A 19,775-nucleotide genomic window follows, 5' to 3' on the forward strand; every position below is an offset into this window, starting at 1 on the left:
CAATAGCAGCATAAGCAGATTGAGATAAAGAATTCAGTAAGTGTTCTTCAGCAAATGAGTGAATTTCATGTAACAAGTGATTCTTTTAAAAATGTTATTAATCTGCTCAATGACAAAATTATTCTTCTGACTTAATTAAAACTTACTCCTAGCTATTTCAAAAAATCAGATTAATTTTCAGCTGATGGATATGTGCTATGATTTAAACAATTCAAGAAAAAACACACTAATTCTAAAGTCAATTTTTTAAAAATCTGCCTCCCCCAAATTCCCCAAAAAAGTTGAAAATCATTAGTGTTCTTAGAAAAACTACACTGATATATTATTCTTCTCTTCCTTCAGGACTGTACATGTATTATCTTTCCTGTGGGTTTTTTGCTTCCCCCAATAGTATAGTTAGTGACTTCAACCTAGAATCATTTTATTTCCTTTCATTTAAAAAATAGTTATTTACCATTCTTAGGTGCCTGTTGTATTTTTATATATTTTATTAACATATATCTATTACACTATAATTGATTATACATTTCATTACTAGACTGTACACTTAAGGACAGAAACTTTGTTGTTTAGTAATATATGACAAAGATTTTGACTACATATTTCAATCATCATAGTATATCCCAAATACATTATCTCACCTTAACAATAAAAATATGAATCAGGTATTATCATCCTTTTTTAAGGATCAGAATATTGAGGTTTATAAAGCTTAATTAACTTGCCCTAGGTCCCACAATTAGTAAATGGCAGAACTACTGCTCAGACCTACTCTGACTCCAAAGCTAATATTTTTACTGTGATTTCTACACTGTTTCTTAAAACATATAAAATCCTTGACAGAATATTTATGTTTTGTAAATACTTCTTGCATCTTCAATTTTAAAGAACAAAGTTCTATTCCATTCTCTTACCAGCAGCCACCTCATTTACCCCCTCTGCTTTAGGGCAAAACCCTTCCAGAGAATTGTGTATATTCACTTTGTTTAGTCTTTTTTTTTTCCCCTCTGCTCTAAAATATACTCTAATTAGGCTTTCATCACCTCTGCTTCACTGAAATTGCCCATTGGAATCACTAGTGACCTGCACAGTTGAATCTAGTGTTGATTTCTCAGTCTTCATCTTACATGATCTATTTAGGAGCATATAGCACTGTTGATCTCACCCTCAGTCTTGGCTCCCATATTCTTTTCACTTTCCTTCTGCTATACTGGACATTCCTTCTCTATCTTCTTTTCTTTCCCCAGGCTGATCATGGTCTCAGCACTATGCCTCTTTTCTGTTGTATTTACCTTGCTTCTTTATTTCTCTCTTATCATTACATAGCATAAAATGCCATCTATATGCCAACATCTCCAAAAATTATATCACAAACCCAGTCTGTGACTCCATACATATACATTCAACATGTCTAAAACAATACTCTTAACCTTACATTCCAAACTTGTTCCATCCATGGATAGCCACCCTGGATGATCCTTTTCAGTTCCGGTTGTTCAGGTCATATCCTTACTCTGAATCTCCTTTTCTCAGACCCCATGTACAGGAAATCCTACAGGCTCTACCTTCAAAATATTTCCAAACCATTACTTCTCATCACTTTCAGTGGCCTAGGCCCCTATTCCCTCTCCCCTGAATTACCACAGTAGCTATATAATGGTCTCCCTACTTCTCTTGCAGCTCCTATAGTCCTTCTCACACAGTGGCTAAAGTGATTTCTTTTAAAATATAAGTCAGGCTATGTCATTATTCTGTTTAAAAATCCTGAAATGGCTCTCTGTTTCATTCACAAAAATCAAAGTCCTTACAGTGGTTCATTGTTATATATCAGTATTAAACATTGTGAGTTCTAAACATTGTGACTTTATTAAGTTTCCCATTATCACTATGAAAAACTTACTCCAATCTTAGGAAAACTATCTCTGATAGAAGAAAAACACATTTCAGAAAACTTTTAATAATTATTCCTTTTCAACAGTAGAGTAAGGCAAATATATGGTTAAAACTTAAGGTCTATGACAGCTGCTTACGTAAAAAGAAGGAATTCAACTCCACTTATTGAATTGTCCCTTAAAGTATTTTTCTTCTTTTTTTTTTTGTCTAAAAGTTCATTCATTTGACTTATTTACTAGCTATGTAGAAGCTAAAAAAAAAAAAAAAGATTTCCCAGTGAGTGAGAGATTATTCTAGCTTTAAAAGTCCATATATATTCAAGAAATGAATAAATATTTAGGGAGCATGTATTCCTACCATAGAATAATTTATTTTTATTAATAAAAATGACAAACTGGAGATTGACAGTAACTATTCACTGTAACTTAATGAATTTTTGTCATTCTTGATATGAAAGCTCACTAATAAGTGAAGTTATACATGAAGAAGCCAGACTCAATGAGAAAAAGAATACTGTAGATTATGAGAGGAATAGAGTGAAATTATAGCTTCCATTCTAGCATAGATATATGAAAACTGAATAGAAAATCAATTACAAGTAAAAGAGAGAACATTCAAGAAATAACTGCATTCCACAAGATCATTAACATTTTGTGTTGAGTTTCAGAGCTTCCTTTAAGCTGAGAAGTATGTCCACATTATCTTTTTTTTAAGATTATTTATTTATTTATTCATGAGAAACACAGAGAGAGAGAGAGAGAGAGGCAGAGACACAGGCAGAGGGAGAAGCAGGCTCCATGCAGGGAGCCCAATGCAGGACTCGATCCCGGGACTCCAGGATTACACCCTGAGCCGAAGGTAGGCGCTAAGCCGAAGGTAGGTGCTAAATCGCTGAGCCACTCAGGGATCCCCATGTCCACATTATCTTAAGTAAATATTATGAGTATGAAAGAATGAGAGAGAAAAGAAAGACTTCTGTATATCTTAATGTAAAACAAATTAATTTTTTAGTAATATAAATTTTGCTAATCTTGAAAAAATAGTTTAGCACCATAGTGTTTCCTTTATTTTCCTTTTCTACTTTTGATTAGAATTAAATTTCATCTGTCTACAATGGCTAATATAAATTATTACATCATTGATTGAAAAACGAATGTATTGCTGATATACAACCTACCATTTGCCACCTATTCTTATACAATGTTTGATCAATTATATGGATAAGGAAAAATGATGCTTGTTAGTCATAGGGCCAATATTTGAATGCAGACATATCCAGATCCAAACTTCTGACTTGTCCTCTCCACACAGGTTACATATTGACATCTCAGCATTATTATCAATTCAATTATATCATGCCCTGCATATATTACCCCATCCCAATTTCCTCTTTCTTTTATATTTCTGTATTAAAGTTATCCACTATAACATAATATAGAAGCCTAGAATTTATCTTGAATTCTTCATTATCCTAATCTACTAATATGCTGTCAGTCAAATATTAGTTATTCATTTTACCTCTAAAATAGCCCTTCTGTCTTCCCTCTTGTTAGCTGCTTTATTGCCACCCTGGAACTGGGGCTCTTTATCATAGGGAAGAGCATATTGGAGAAATGGATGTGTACTTCCTCAAAGTCAGTATAGTCACTAGGCTGAATTGACTCCTCATTATTTCTTAGGCTGGATATTGGCCCATCACTCATAAAAGGGGGTCACCAATGTCTTATCAGCACCTCAAATAAGGACTTCTCCCTACTTGAATTAGACAGCCAGCTCCTAATGTGAGAAGATGCTCAATATTAACCTGAGTCCTTAACTGGGCCAGGCTCAGTCAGCACCTTCCAATTGGACATTGCCTTTGGTCATCATCAGTCCTGTACTAATTACCTACTGCTTAGACAATTTGATGTCAAAATTCAACTGGGAATCACAAAGCCAGTGGACTCTGCTTATATTCCTCATACCTAATACATCAGATATCATACAATACAAGCTATCCCATTTCCTCTTCCAGTCACTTTTCTTCTTTTTCCCATCCCTTGGTGAAACAGTTCCCCTGATTCTTTACTTATCTGCTAACCTCTGTTCAATTTTTCCATTTCTTCCTAGCATTCTCATTTTCTAGTGAACATACTGCTCCATCTAAGCTTCTGGATGTCTTTCATTTTTCTTGTCTCATATATAGATCTCTCCTAAATGCCATATTTGTCTTGATATTTTTATAATAGAATATGATCATTTCTATATAACAGATGACTCCAGAAAGGAAAGAAAGGTATCCTTCTCCCTGCTCACCATTAGAGACCTCAAATCACATTATTAACTTTCTGTCAAAGGTTTTTCTTCTTGGGTACTTAAACCACCCAAGTATACCCCTCCCAGTCTTTATAGTGTCATTTGGAAACTTATAGATATTCTCTTTCATATATTGATGGATTCAGTACCTGAATTCAAGTTTTTCTCACCATTAACAATCCTGTGTTTATTCTTGGCCAACTGTTTTGCCCAATATCTACAATCTGTCCAGGGTCTGTATTTGAATTTCCTTCACCTATCCAGAAATTGGTATGTCCATTACATGTTAGCAATAATTCCCCAAATGCCTGGATATCTCATCATTACCCAAAATGGTTCACATTTAAAATTGTAAACAGCTCTATACTTGTATATGTCTTGTTCAAATATTCACTTTTGCCATTAGGAAAAAGCTTAAATTCCCTTGCTGGGTATGCAGAGTTCTTAAATATTCTGGCAACTACCTACCTGTTCAACAACATCCTCTATAACTTCCCCAACCAACCTGACTATATCCCTCATTCGCCACAATGAGCTACTCACCATTTCTCAGCTACACTTAATCTTTCTGTACATAAATGACTTGTCTATATACTTTCCTCTTCCTGGAATATTCATTTCCAAATCTGTATCTAATTGTAGCCAACTTATTGTTTAAGACCCATTCAAATTATTTCCTTCCTTCCCGCATTTCCTAAGACAATGTTAGTCATTTTTTCCTCCCTGTTTACAAAGAGTAAATGCTTAAATCATTGTAATTTTTTAAAATAAGCTTACATGTCAAAATTATAATTAAAGCAATTCCGATTGATTGGATAACCAATCTCATTACTCTGTGTATTTCTGTCAAATTTCCATTTTAAAAGATCAAACACAAAAGTTCAAAAGGATCCCTCAATTCAAATAGTTAATTTTATCACATACCATTATATTACCAAAAAAAAAAAAATATCTATGGAAATATCATTGTAACTGGGTAGATAATCTTACTTTTACCTTTTATTTTAAGGATCAACTTTCCTCTTGAAATAAAGTCACTCCCAAGGGAATCCATGCTTACTATAAGATTGTTTGGGATTGTCTGTGCAACCAATAATGCCAATTTGCTGGCTTGGACTTGTCTTCCATTGTTTCCAAAAGAGTAAGTATATCAGTTTTTTTTTATTAAGAAAGCTCCCCTGTCAATAAAAACCTCCTTGGAAATGACTATTTTGCAGTATATGGCATAATGAAAAATCAAGAACACATTTTGTTCCAAAATTGAGGTAGCTCAATATAAATCATGACTATTGAAAGTGGAACTGAAAAGCAAAAATGTAGAAATGGCTTTATAAACAGGTCTCATGCTCAACTTGTCAACTGGGTCATTTATAATAAAAAGATATTGGCATGACCAATTTCAATTGCTTTTCCTTTTCTGACCAGCCAGTTTCTCTGGCATTAGTAATTCAAAATGACTTAGATCAATACTGTCATTTAGAAACCATGTGAGTCATGGAATTCTGGCTGAAGTTAAATTATACAGTGTGACTGGTCTTCTGATCTTTCATTGCCAAGAAGAAAATATTTGGTAACTTTAAGATGAATTTTTTCAGAAAAGTAAACCAACTATAAGTTCAGATACTCTATCAGAACTAATGGCCATTGCAAAATTAACTCATGACTTAACCATAACGATTTGGAACAATTAATACTAGATTTTTTGATAAAGTCAATTATGTGGTTTCCTGTGCTATTAAGAAAACAATATTTAAAATTAATCAGCTTAATTATTTTTCACATGGCAGGACTTGCTTTACAACCAAATCACAAAATACAGGACCTTCAAAAAATTAGAATGTATATTGCTATTTTAATATTGTTATAAAGAATGTTTACAACATATAAAATGATAGTAAGATATAAATAATATAAAAATCCTAAGAAAATTCTTTATCAGTTTTTGTTCCCACATTTAGTCATTATAAGTAAATTATCATCAAAACAATCAAGGTAAATCTTTAAGATCATCTTTTTGGATTAATCAGGCAATAGCCCATTTCTGCATATATTTTTCTTGAGGACAAGTAATGTATTTATCTTTGTGATATCTATCATCTAACATTGTAACTCTTATAAATAAGCAATTGGTAGAGGTTTTTTTACTAAAATGAACTAGAAAAAAAATCAGGGGTTATACTATATGTTGGCAGATTGAATTTATATAAAAAATGTAAAAAAAAAAAGTCAAATCATATAGGAGATTTAGAATAAAGTCTCAAAAGTCTGTAAGAAACTTAGCCTGAGGTGCTAGGCTGGCTCAGTCGGTAGAGCATGTGACTTTTTTTTTTTTTTTAAAGATTTATCTATTTATTGGAGAAATAGAGAACATGTCGGGGGAGAGGGCTGAGGGAGAGAGAATCTCAGGCCAACTCCCCACTGAGCATGGAGCCCAAGGTGGGGCTTGACCTCACGACCCAGAGATCATGAGCTGAAATCAAGAGTTGAAATCAAGAGTTGAATGCTTAACCAACTGAACCATCCAAGTGCCCCAAGCAGGTGACTCTTGATCTCAGGGTTGTAGGTTCAAGCCCTATGTTGGGTGTAGAGATTACTTAAAAATGAAAAAAAACAAGAGAGAGAGAGAGAAAGAGAGAGAGAGAGAAAGAAAGAAGAAAGAAAGAAAGAAAGAAAAGAAAGAAAAGAAAAGAAAAGAAAGAAAAGAAAAGAAAAGAAAAGAAAAGAAAAGAAAAGAAAAGAAAAGAAAAGAAGAATGAATTTAGCCTAAAAGGAATACCTTCTACTGTTAAAAGATATTTCAAAAATCTGATGTGTGGGCTAAGAACTTTCATTATTTTCTCACTAGGAGCATCTCTACAAGTGCCCTTCCTTTTTTTTTTTTTTAAGATTTTTAAAATTTATTTATTCATGAGAGACAGAGAGAGAGAGAGAGAGAGAGAGAGAGAGGCAGAGACACAGGCAGAGAGAGAAGCAGGCTCCATGCAGGGAGCCTGATGTGGGACCAGATCCCGGGTTTCCAGGATCACGCCCTGGGCCAAAGGCAGGCGCCAAACCGCTGAGCCACCCAGGGATCCCATATAAGTGCCCTTCCTTCTCTTGAGTGAGTTTTTAAAAAAGTTTTAGTTGCTGTATTTGTAACATCTAGCCTGTTTGTAGAATAAAAATTCTAGCTACTCACTAAAAAAATTCAGTCCATTTTATTCCCTTCCATAATTTAATACAATACTTTGCACATAACAGGCAGTCAATAAACATTAAATATATGAGAAGTTTGGAATGTATCTGTCTTTCAGACTAAAATTCAAGATTTTTTTTCTAGGTAGTTATGATAGTAAAAATACTACCTCCATGTTGTTTTGTCATGTATCACTTACCATTAGTAAACATTTTTAGGTGAATGCTCATCTTTAAGAAATGCCATCTAGGACTGATACGAGGTAGTGTTTTCCTAAGGGAAAGTGATTGAAATTGTGAATGATGAGACATTACATCAGAAAACAAAACTTATTTCAATGAACATTTCGATAAGCATTTGTAAATATATTTCCAGAAGATCATTTCTCATGAAAATCTGCTTCTCTCCTGGGCTAAACAATTTTAAGAAATCCAGATCTTTTCAAGACATCAAAAATCCATCATGTAGGGCAACTAGGGAGTGTGATGACTCCCACTGTGTTCATTGCTCTGAGTGACAGAGATTTTAACCCTATTTATTTGATGTAGGTATTTCCAGATCATAGCAAATAGGCCACTTAATTTCATTTCCTTTCATAGAATGACCCCTGTCCATAAATATTTCATATTAAATCTGTCACTTATTACAGTTTGAATTGCCCTTACCTAGCCATGTGGAGTTGTCATAAACACTTATATCTTTATTTTTTCCTACCTACATACAACCTGAAATTATATAGAATTAAATCTAGAATTAATTCTATCTCTTTGTGGTTTCCAAAAGTGGTTTGCAGAAGAACCAACAGGTGATTAAACTCAGATATATCAGTTATGGCTACATCGGGAATGTCTACAAATAAAAATAAACTTCAACATTTTGAAGCACACAGATTCATCCTCAGGTCTATAAAAAAAATCCCAAGTACAAAGGTAAAATTTTGGCCACAGAAGTTTCTATAATCCTTTCTTTTGCTGATAGGACTTCCATTGCATTTATATTCACAGTACCTCCACACTGCAATAAGAAAGTGTTTTTCCTCATCTCAACAATTTCTGTGAGCTACCTTCCCTACTAAAATTCAGCACAAATAGTGTGGTAGTTACTTAGCATTTCTAAATTGTGGTAAACTCCTTCAACACAAAAATCCTCAACATTGAACAATAGATTCTCGTGGGGAGATTTTTAAATAAATCCAAAATCCAAATGCTCCCAAATATTCTGATTTAATTGGTCTGCAGTGGGGCCCAGGTATTGGTATTCCCAAAGCTCTCCCGATATGTTAAAGCCTACAAAAATTAGAATATTTTCAGATGTTCAAAAGAGAGCAAAATTAAATCCTAATTTCAAAATAACACGATTCCTTAGATTATTGCCTGAGTAGCCAACCCTGACCCCACTGTATCTTATCATTTCAGATACATCCTCAAAATCAAATATAAAAAAGTTGTGGATGAGAATTATTTTTTTTTAGAATTCTTTATTGTGCATCCTTCCTGTCCAAGAGAGACCCACAGAGTTTAAGTAGTACACATATCTCATTTACAGATGAAGATCTTCATTATAAAGTAAGGTTAAGGAGCTTTTTCTAAGTCACCAGGCTGATTGCAAATAGAACAAGAACCAGAATGCAGGTCTGACTTCTCTCTCCATGTATTACTATCTTAAGCTGCCTCACTTCCTGCCTTTAGGTGTCACACCCTGCTCCATGAATGCACTGTGACAATCTCACCAACATATAGTGAAGTTCCTGCCCCAGCTTTGCCTACATTCTGCTCTTGGGCATGAAACCTGTTAGACCTATGATCAGCAGAATCCCAAGTAGTTTTATAATGTCAGGTCCTATGGACATGCTGGCTTCCCAGATAGTCTTTTCTATTCTTGGTTGCAGAATGCCAAACCATGAATGCACGTAAAATCCTAAACCTAAAAGTGACAATAATTATTTTATTCGAACCTACAGGAAACAGGAGTCCAGAGAAGGTAAACCAACCCATCTGTTCTCCTGTTGTCACAGATTTGGAGTAGATTTTTCTAGGCATAGGAATTTATACAATATTGAAATCAAATAAATCCTTAAAGATATTCCAGAACAAATATTTTGAAATGTTATATTTAGCAGTATGGCCCTCTTTCTAATGGCATCTAATTCAAAAATCTCAGAGTATAAGAATGATGACCAGTCCATATGTTTTGTTGAGTGAGTAGTGGAAGAGGGAAGAATTTAAAATCCTGGCATCCAACCTGTTTGCCATCTCTTTACCACCTTTCTAAAGTCTACCTCCTATCATCAAGCCATATGAAATATAAAACTCCTTTGAAAACCACTGATTTTATCCATGAAGTTCAAAGAAGTTAAACTCAGGCTACTTAAAGGGTACAGATGTCCTCTGGTGTTTTGTTTTGTTTTGTTTTTCACAAAAGAAGCTGTTTCTCATTTCCTATCTTCATCATGTTTTAATTTGTTTGCTTAATTTTAAATTGACTTAATAAATCTTTTAACTGTAGTAATATAAAAATTACTGTGGTCCCCACTGGCCAGGGTATTAACAGGTTCTATTTTCATCTTCTTCCTGAGACCACCATCTTTGATGCATTCCTTCACATCTTAATTCCACTAATTATCTTCATAACCGCATACTTTCTTTCTATTTACAGAAGTCTTTGGGAATTTATTAGATATTACATATACTAATATAATGTATAAGATATTAAAAATATCTATTTATAGAGATATTTGCAATATCTCAAAAGATGTTTAAGTACAATCCATTATCAGAAAGTAAATTAGCTAATATTAAACATACAGAGAGCCCAAAGAATGGTGCCAAACATCCTTTCCCCCTTGAATTGCCTTGAAGTCTATCCTCACTATTCTCTATTGCTTGATAAGTCTTATACACATACTTGATTTAAATGTTCTGACTTCATTCTGCACAGTATGCCTCAGGGTTAAAGCTATGGCAACGGTTAATCCAGACTTCCTCTAAGGAGAGTAATGACAGATACTGACAGGTATTCTTGAGTCCCCTCATCCATTGTAGGAATTAGCTTAGATCACTGAGATTTTCAAAGTGAAGTATGGCCAAGACATATAAGCATAGTAAGGTCATAAATATAATTCATCATACAACTTAGAATGTGAAGTAAACTTCAATAAATAAATCATGCTTTTCCTTATGAGGCCCTGCACTGTAACTAATGAGAAAAAAGCTTTACACAAATGATAAAATATTAGTTGATTCAGTAATTTAAATAGTACTTTTGGAAATACACAGTCTCTTTTGGGTAAAGCATTCAGTCACTCAAATAGCTACCTGACATCCTGATTCCCTTTCTAAGATAGTATCTGGATTCACAGGATAAGAAAGGAACAGATGCTTTGGCCTGGTGACTTCTGATATCCAAATCAAATGTGTGTTTTAAGCTGGCGATGCTTGTTACAGCTAGTGCAGCTCATGATTGGGGCTCTTGTAGCTTGGCTAGGGCTTACTGGCATTCCCTGAATGGGCTCTCTCAGGTACTATAAAGCCATCTGAGGTTTAACTGTGACTCCCAGTAGACATCAGCTTAGGTAGTTCAATTAGATGCCCTTATCACAGAGACCCCTTTTCCCCACCACAGAACCCTTTTCGGGGTAGCCCTCACCCAGTATTTTTAGCTGTTTCTACATCTCATCCCTTCTATAGAGAAACCAAAGAAGGCCTAATAAAGCTAAACTCAGGAACTCCTTCTGTCTCTCTGCCATGTGGCCCAAGTTTAAGGTCATGACACAAGTAGTTACAGGAGTAGCTCAATATATAATTTTCCTCCAGGTTTTGAAACATGGAGAGCTAAAGGAGCACCCTCTGCCTTGAGCTATGCTCATTTATCTAACACTACTCTGCATTTGCCTTCCAAAGGCAGAAGAGGGGTAGACTGGGACACTTACATCTGCCATACTCATTCTTTTTCCACTTTCTTTATCTTCTGCTTCCCATCATCTCCAATTGCCAGAAAATGGTGTCAGTCTCCACTCAATATGCCACATCTTCCTTCCTCCTTCCTGTTAACCCTTCACCATGGACAGAATATTTTCTATAAATACCATGGAGAACATTAATGTCTAAGCCCTCCAAGGTTGGTATTAGATGTGCTCCTTCATTCTCTTGCATTCTGCCTGAAGCTAACTCAAAACTTTTCCCAAGCAGATGGATGCTTCAGGCCATTTGGGGGAAGGTTGTATACTCTATCGTGAAAAATTAATAATTTTCTAATCCTTAGAGCATTAATCTGACTTGTAGGTTGCTAATACCATCCCCTCTGGATTGTTATACCAAAAAACAAGTTTTACTAGCTGAAGGGGGGGGGGGATGGAGAAAAGGGATAAAGAAAATTCAAAATTCATCCTGCTTAGAATAATAATCCCAGGTCATATAAAAATATCTGTCCAATAATGTTTACAAATTACACTCCCTTGGATAGATTTTTTCTAACAATATCTTTAGACATGGAAAATAAAGAAGCAAACCTCAGAAAGTTAAAGATTTAAAGGCAGCTCTATTTGTTGGATTTTTCCTTTACATTTTGCATAGTGTCTACTAAAGGGAATAATGGAATTTGATAGTATTTTTTTTTAGTTTCAAGTTTTTATTTAAATAATAGTTAACATACAGTCTGATATTAGTTTCAAGAGCAGAATTTACTGATTCTGCACTGATACAATACCCAGTGCTCATCAAAGCAAGTGCCCTCCTTAATCCCCATTGCCCATTTAACCCATCCCCTGACTACCTCCCCTCAGCAACCCTCAGTTTGTGCTCTATAGTTACGAGTCTATTTTATGGTTTGCCTCTCTTTTACCCCTCGTGTTCATTTTTAGTTTCTTAAATTCCATATATGAGTGAAATCATGTGGTGTTTTTCTTTCTCTGACTGACATTTCACTTAGCATACTACTCTAGATCCATCCACATTATTGCAAATGGCAAGATTTCATTCTTTTTTATGGTGGGGTAATATCCATTGTATGTATTTACCACCGCTTCTCTATGTACTCATCAGTCAATGGACATTTGGGGCTCTTTCTGTAATTTGTCTATTATTGATAATACTGCTATAAACATTGGGGTGCATGTATCCCTTTGAATCAGTATTTTTGTACCCTTTGGGTAAATGCCTAGTAGTACAATTGCTGGATTGTAGGGTAGATCTATTTTTAACTTTTCAAAGAACATCCATACTATTTTCCAGAGTAGCTGCACCAGTTCACATTCCCACCAGTAGTGTAACAGGGTTCCCTTTTCTCTGCATCTTGGCCAACATCTCTTGCTTCCTGCATTGTTAATTTTAGCCTTTGTGACCAGTGTGAGATGGTATCTCATTGTGATTTTGATTTATATTTCCCTGAGGATGAGTGATGTTGAGCTTCTTTTTGTGTGTCTGTTGCCCATCTGAATGTCTTCTTTATAAAATGTCAATTCATGTCTTCTGCCCATTTCTTAACTGGATCATTTGTTTTGGGGATGTTGAGTTTGGTAAGTTCTTCGCAGATTTTGGATACAAACCCTTTAATAGATATGTCATTTGAAAATATCTTCTCTCATTCCATAGGCTGACTTTAAGTTTTGTTGATTGTTTCCTTCGCTGTGCAGAAGCTTTTTTATCTTGATGAAGTCTCAATAGTTCAATTTTCCCTTTGTTTCCCTTGCCTCCCAGCAATGTGTCCAGTAAGAAGTTGCTACCGAGGTCAAAGAGGTCGCTGCCTGGATTCTCCTGTAGGATTTTGATGGTTTCTTGTCTTACATTTAGATCTTTGATCCATTTTGAATTTATTTTTGTATGGTGTAAGAAAGTAGTCCAGTTTCATTCTTCTGCATATGGCTGTCCCATTTTCCCAACACCTTTGTTGAAGAAACTATCTTTTGCCATTAGAAATTCTCTCCTGCTTTGTCAAGATTAGCTGACCATATAATTGTGGATCTATTTCTGGATTTTCTATTCTGTTCCATTGATTTAAGTGTCTGTTTTTGTGCCAGTATCATACTGTCTTGATGATTACAGCTATGTAACAAAGCTTATGTTGAAGTTCGGAATTGTGATGCCACCAGCTTTGCTTTTCTTTTTCAGAATTGCTTTGGCTATTTGGGGTCTTTTGTGGTTCCATACAAATTTTAAGATTATTTGCAATAGCTCTGTGAAAATGCTGATGGTTATTTTGATAGGGATGGCATTAAATGTGTAGATTGCTTTGGGTAGTATAGACATTTTAGCAATATTTGTTCTTCCATTCCTTGAGCATAGAATGCTTTTCCATTTCTTGGTGTTATCTTCAATTTCTTAAGTGTTTTATAGTTTTCAGAGTACAGATTTTTTACCTCTTTGGTTAGGTTTATTCCTAAATATCTTATGGGTTTTGGTATAATTGTAAATGGGATTGATTCCGTGATTTCTCTTTCTGGTGCTTCATTATTGTTGTCTAAAAATGTAACATTTCTGTACATTGATTTTGTATCATGTAACTTTAATGAATTCATGTGTCAGTTCTAGCAATTTTTAGTGGTCTTTCGGATTTTCTACTCACAGTATTTTATCTTTTGCAAATAGTGGAAGCTCAACTTCTTCCTTGCCTATTTGGATGCCTTTTATTTCTTTTTGTTGTCTGATTGCTCACACTAGGACTTCCATTACTGTGCTAAATAACAGTGGTGAGAGTGGACATCCCTGTCTTGTTCCTGACTATAGAGGAAAAGCTCTCAGTTTTTTCCCCATTGAGGATGATATTAGCTGTGGATCTTTTGTATATGGCCTTTATAATGTTGAGGTATGTTCCCTCTATCTCTACTTTGTGAGAGGTTTTTGTCAAGAATGGCTGCTGTACTTTGTCACATGCTTTTTCTGCATCTATTGAGAGGATCATGTCGTTCTTATCCTTTCTTTTATTAGAGTAGGGTATCACATTAATTGATTTGCAAATATTAAATCACCCATGCAACCCAGAAATAAATCCCACTTGATCGTGGTGAATAATATTTTTATTTCGTCCAGATTGTCCAATTTGTTGACATATAATTTTCATAATATTCTGATTATTTGTATTTCTATGGTGTTGGTTGTGATCTCCCTTCTCTCATTTGTGATTTTATTTATTTGGGTCCTTTCCCTTTTATTTTTGATTATTATGTCTAGGGGTTTATCAGTTTTATTAAATTTTTCAAAGAACCAGCCCCTGGCCTCGTTGGTCTATTCTACTGATTTTGTTTATTTGTTTCTATATCATTTATTTCTGTTCTAATGTTTATGGTTTTCCTTCTTCTGCTGGATTTAGGCTTCATTTGCTGTTCCTTTCCCAGCTCCTTTAGGTATAAGATTAGATTGTATTTGAGATTTTTCCTGCTTCTTGAGGTAGGCCTGAATTGCTATATAGTCCCTCTTAGGAACACTTTTGCTGCATTCCAAATGTTTCAGACTATTGTGCTCTCATTTTCATTTGTCTCCATATTTTTTAAATTTATTCTTTAATTTCCTGGTTGACTCATTCATTCTTTATGGGGATGTTCTTTAACCTCCATGTATGTATGGCCTTTCCAAATTCTTTCTTGTGGTTGACTTCAAGTTTCATAGCCTTGTGGTCAGAAAATATGCATGGTATGATCTCAATCTATTTGTACTTCTTGAGAACTGATTTGTGACCCAGTATTTGATCTATTCTGGTGAATGGCCCATGAGTCCCTGAAAAAAAATGTATATTCTTCTGCTTTAGAATGAAATGTTCTGAATATATCTGTTAAGCCCATCTGGCCCATTGTATCATTCAAAGTCATTATTTCCTTGTTGATTTTCTGCTTAGAAGATCTGTCCATTGATGTAAGTGAGGTGTTAAAGTCCCCTACTATTTATTGCATTATTATCAATGAGTCCTATGTTTGTTATTAACTGTTTTATGTATTTGGGTGCTCCCAAGTTGGGGAGAAAATACAATTGTTAGATTTCTGTTGGATAGACTCCTTTATTTTGATATAGTGCCTTTTGTTACAGTCTTTGGTTTAAAGTCCAAATGTCTCATATAAGTATTTGCTACTCTGGCTTTCTTTTGAGTCTATCTGCATGAAAAATATTTCTCCATCCCCTTACTTTCATCTTAGATGTGTTTAGGTCTAAAATGAGTCTCTTGTAGACAACATATAGAAGGGTCTTGCTTTTTTAATCCATTCTGACAGCCTATGTCTTTTGATTGGAGCATTTTGTCCATTTACATTCAGAGTAATTATTGACAGATATCAATTTAGTGCCATTTAATTGCTTGTTTTGTTGTTATTTCTGGAGATTTTTCTCTATTCCTTTTTAGTCTTTTTTCCCCCCTCAAAGAGTTCCCTTTAATATTTTTTTTTTGCAGGGCTGAGTTAGTAGACACAAATTCCTTTAGCTTTTGTTTGTCTGAGGAATTCTTTATCTCTTCTTCTATTCTGAGTGATGATAGCCTTGCAAGATAGAGTATTCTTGGTTGTAGATTCTTCCCATTCAACATGTTAAATATATTATGCCACTTTTTTCTGGCCTGCCAAGTTTCTATGGATAGATCTGCTACTAACCTTTTTTCTCTTCACTTGTAAGTTAGGGAATCTTTTGTCTTGCTCTTTTTAGGATATTTTCTTTATCTCCATATTTTGCAAATTTAACTACAATATGTCTTGGTGTTGGCCTGCTTTTCTTGATTTTGATGGGAGTTCTCTATACTTCCTGCATTTGGAAGTCTGTTTCTTTCCCCAGATTAGGAAGGTTTTAAGCTATAATTTCCTCAAATAAACCTTCTGCCCCCTTTTCTTTCTTCTTCTTTTTCTGGGACTCCTATGATATGAATGTTAATACATTTCATGGAATCACTGATTCCATGATCCAAGATTTATCTTTCCTTCTTTTGATCACCTTTATTATTTTCCATAATTCTATCATCTTTATCATTTATTCATTCCTCTGCTTCTTCCATCCTTATGAGTGTTGCATCCAGTTTTTTATTGCATTTTTCATTTTGGCCTGATTGATTTTAAGCTCTTTTATCTCTGCAGTAAGGGACCCCTTGGTATCTTCTATGCTTTTGTCAAGTCTAGATAGTATCCTTATGATTATTGCTTTAAATTCTAAATCTGGCATATTACTTATATCTGTTTTGATAAGATTCCTAACCATGACCTTTTCTTTTTCTTTATTTTGGGATGAATTCCTTTGTCTTGGTATCTTGTCTCGGTTTATGTCTTCTTCTGTGTGTTAGGAAAGCCTATTATGTTTCCTGCTCCTGATAGTAGGAGCAGGTCTCTGGTGTATGCTACATCCACTCTGCTGTTGTGTTATAGCTGTTCTATCCCTCAGGTCAGTCTTCTGCAGGGTTTTTCCTTGCCTGCAGTAGCCAGAGTGTGGCAATTTTAACTAGGTGTGCTCTGATCTGCCTGTTAAGAGAGACCCAAAACTATTTCCACTAGAACTGAAATGTTGCTGAACTCTATGGTCAGTAAGAATGGTGCGTGCAGGGATTTGTGCTAGCTTTTAGATAGAGAGGCCTTCCATGCTGGTCCTTAGGCATACTTGCTGGAGAAAGGACGCATCCTCAGAACACAGTGGAGCAAGGCTTAAGTTTAGGCCACCATTGTTGGGGCTGAAATTGGATTATGCTGAAGGGTGGGGAAAGAAAATGACACCAGCCAGCTTCTTTGTCCCCACAGAGGAGAGTTTGTGCTTGCTGTTGTCAGTGAAGCCCTGCTAGAAGAGTGAATAATTTCCTCGCTTGCATCATGGGTGTTTTTCAGATCACTATTCCCACACTGTGTCCAGGTCACTTGCCTGGTTGGAGCAGCACAGTACACTTTGGGCTCTAGCCCAGTCAGGCAAGTTGAGTTTTATTTTTTTTTTTAATTTTATTTATTTATTTATGATAGGCACACAGTGAGAGAGAGAGAGAGGCAGAGACATAGGCAGAGGGAGAAGCAGGCTCCATGCACCGGGAGCCCGACGTGGGATTCGATCCCGGGTCTCCAGGATCGCGCCCTGGGCCAAAGGCAGGCGCTAAACCGCTGCACCACCCAGGGATCCCGCAAGTTGAGTTTTAAAACTCCAACCTTTAAGAGGACCTAGGTGGCTTAGATGGTTAAGTGTCTGACTCTTGACCTCAGCTCAGGTCTTGATCTCAGGGTTGTGAGTTCAAGCCCCAGGTGGAGCCTACTTAAAAATCAATCTTTAGGGACCTGGTGTGGCAGGGACCTGCACTGGTCTTCTGGGGGAGGATCTCACTGCACTGGGACTGGTGCAGGTTTGACCCAGAAGGGAAGTCACACCAGAGTGCAGGAGTGTGAGGTTTGGAGCAAAGCACACTAAAGAACTAGTGTCCAGGTTAGCTGCCCTCAGCATGTGTCTTTGCATCTATGCTGAGGGGTGGAGGGAAGGAAATCCTGCCCACCAGCTCTTTTGTCCCCAGAGAGGCAATGCTTCCACTCTCAGATGCACCCCAAGAAGGGAGAATCATCTTCCAGTGCGTCTCAGGGGATCCACAGTTCACACCCTCTGTCCCCCAGATTACCTACCTGCCATCTCTACAGGAACACTGCAGCACCCTCAGGGCTTTATTCCAGCCATGCTATGGACCTCTAAAGCTCCAGTTTTTGAGCCCTACTGGTTGCAGATATGAAAATCAGCCACTCTTATTTTCCCAGTCAATAGTTTTGGGGAATTATTTCCTTGTGCAATCCCTGTGTGCTCCTCTTTCTCTCTTCTCTTTCTGTGACCAGAGTCCCACCCTCCACACATCTCCACACCTCCTACCTTCCATGATGTGGCCTCTTCTCTCCCTCTGCTTGTACAGTTTGCTCTGTAAATCCTCATATTGATTTCGTGGGTATTCAGAATAATTTGTTATTTATCTAGCTGTGTTTGAGAAACAAAGCAAACCTAGAGGCCTCCTACTTCTCTGCCATCTTAGTTCCTTCCCCCTCTATAGCATTTTCAAAAAGACTTACTTGATGTCTTAAAGCACTTTATAAACTTATATTTAATTTTTGTTGACTTGCTTACATTTTTATTTTGGTATTTTAAAGTCAGACTGTCCTCAGTGATCATTGGAACATTTTACCAATAATCTAATTCATACATACAGTCAAGTGTAGATTCTCTTTTAATTCCTATGAGGATCTGTGGATTTGGATGTTACTGAAGCTGTTAAAACCATCCATGAATTCTTCCTGTCTAAATTCTTCCTGTATTCACCCTCATTTACAATGGTAATTTAAAGCCTGTTTTTAAACATTCAGACTATGAATAATCTTTCTATTTAGAAGCTTTTCCTCTGTGAAGTCCCACAACTATTTTGATTCTGCAGATCATATGCTAATTTAAATCTTTTCTTTCTATAAATTTAGAGCTCATACCTTTAACAATGCCCAGGGAATTTAGTCACTTCATGGAGCAAAAGTTTTCTGAAGAGTTAATGATATCTTTATTGACTTGAGGCACTCATAAGTCCAAGAATATAAATCGAAGATTCATAGTCCCATCTTTTAATCAATATTATTGTATATTAAGAATAAATTATACCTGTCAGAAGCCATTGTGGAAATAATTTTTTCATGTGGAAAATAAATGTAGCTGTGAACATAGTCATGTGTGCTGTATATTAGAATTAACTACTAATCAATATCTAGGCTCGTGGAATATTATATTTCTATTCTAACTATTGAATACAGCCACTGAAATAGCTGGTTATGTTTACATTCCAAAAGAAAGTGTCTATATATAATAATAGCTTCCCTCTTGAAGTGACTCCTGTCTGTCTGTGTTTTCTTTTGTAGCAAATCCATTCTTGGGTCTGTGCTATTCAGCATGACATTACAGAATGAGCCTCCCATAGAAATGATAGTTCCAGGAGTGTGGGATATAAGCCAGCCATCCTCAGTGATCTTGCAGGTAAGTGTCAGGCTATGAAATTAAAGTATACATGGCAAAAAAAAAAAAAGTATACACAGCAAGTACTAGTTGATGAGTAGCTTCTCAATTATAGAAACAATTCTCTTCTAGGATCACACATTTTAATAGTCTTCTCTTCCTCTAACCTGCTGGGATTTGTAAAATCTCTATTTCTTTTATTTTTGTATTCAGTACTCCTAAAGCACTTTTCTCCCAGCTTATATAATAGCAATTTCTAGCCATTCTCCATCGAACATGATCATGAAGGAAAGAATGGAGTGTTGCCATTTTTCTTTCCATTGTTTGAAAATAGTCATTGGTATAGATTATTAACTTGGTATCTTATATCTGCCTCTGCACTGTATCATGTTTCCTTAAAATCTTTCAAATCTAGTACATTTCCTATATGACTAGCAGTTAGGTCTAGGAGGAGGAGAAACTGCAAACAGAATCCATCCAACATTTTTTCTTTTCTCTGTGATTTGTAATCA

The 19,775-nt window shown here is 35.7% G+C and overlaps 1 protein-coding gene across 2 annotated transcripts in view; it reads left to right on the plus strand.

Moving 5' to 3' along the window:
• The window catches only part of PIK3C2G (phosphatidylinositol-4-phosphate 3-kinase catalytic subunit type 2 gamma), a 373,997-nt gene that overhangs the window by 117,894 nt on the left and 236,328 nt on the right, over positions 1-19,775 (plus strand). For both annotated transcript variants that reach the window (XM_041735425.1, XM_041735426.1), the window contains 2 exons: positions 5,198-5,329; positions 19,170-19,284. In XM_041735425.1, coding sequence (XP_041591359.1) covers positions 5,198-5,329; positions 19,170-19,284 — 247 coding nt within the window. The remainder of the gene's footprint in view (positions 1-5,197; positions 5,330-19,169; positions 19,285-19,775) is intronic.

The sequence above is a fragment of the Vulpes lagopus genome, chromosome 21, assembly GCF_018345385.1.
Source record: "Vulpes lagopus strain Blue_001 chromosome 21, ASM1834538v1, whole genome shotgun sequence".
NCBI classification, from domain to species: Eukaryota; Metazoa; Chordata; class Mammalia; order Carnivora; family Canidae; genus Vulpes; species Vulpes lagopus.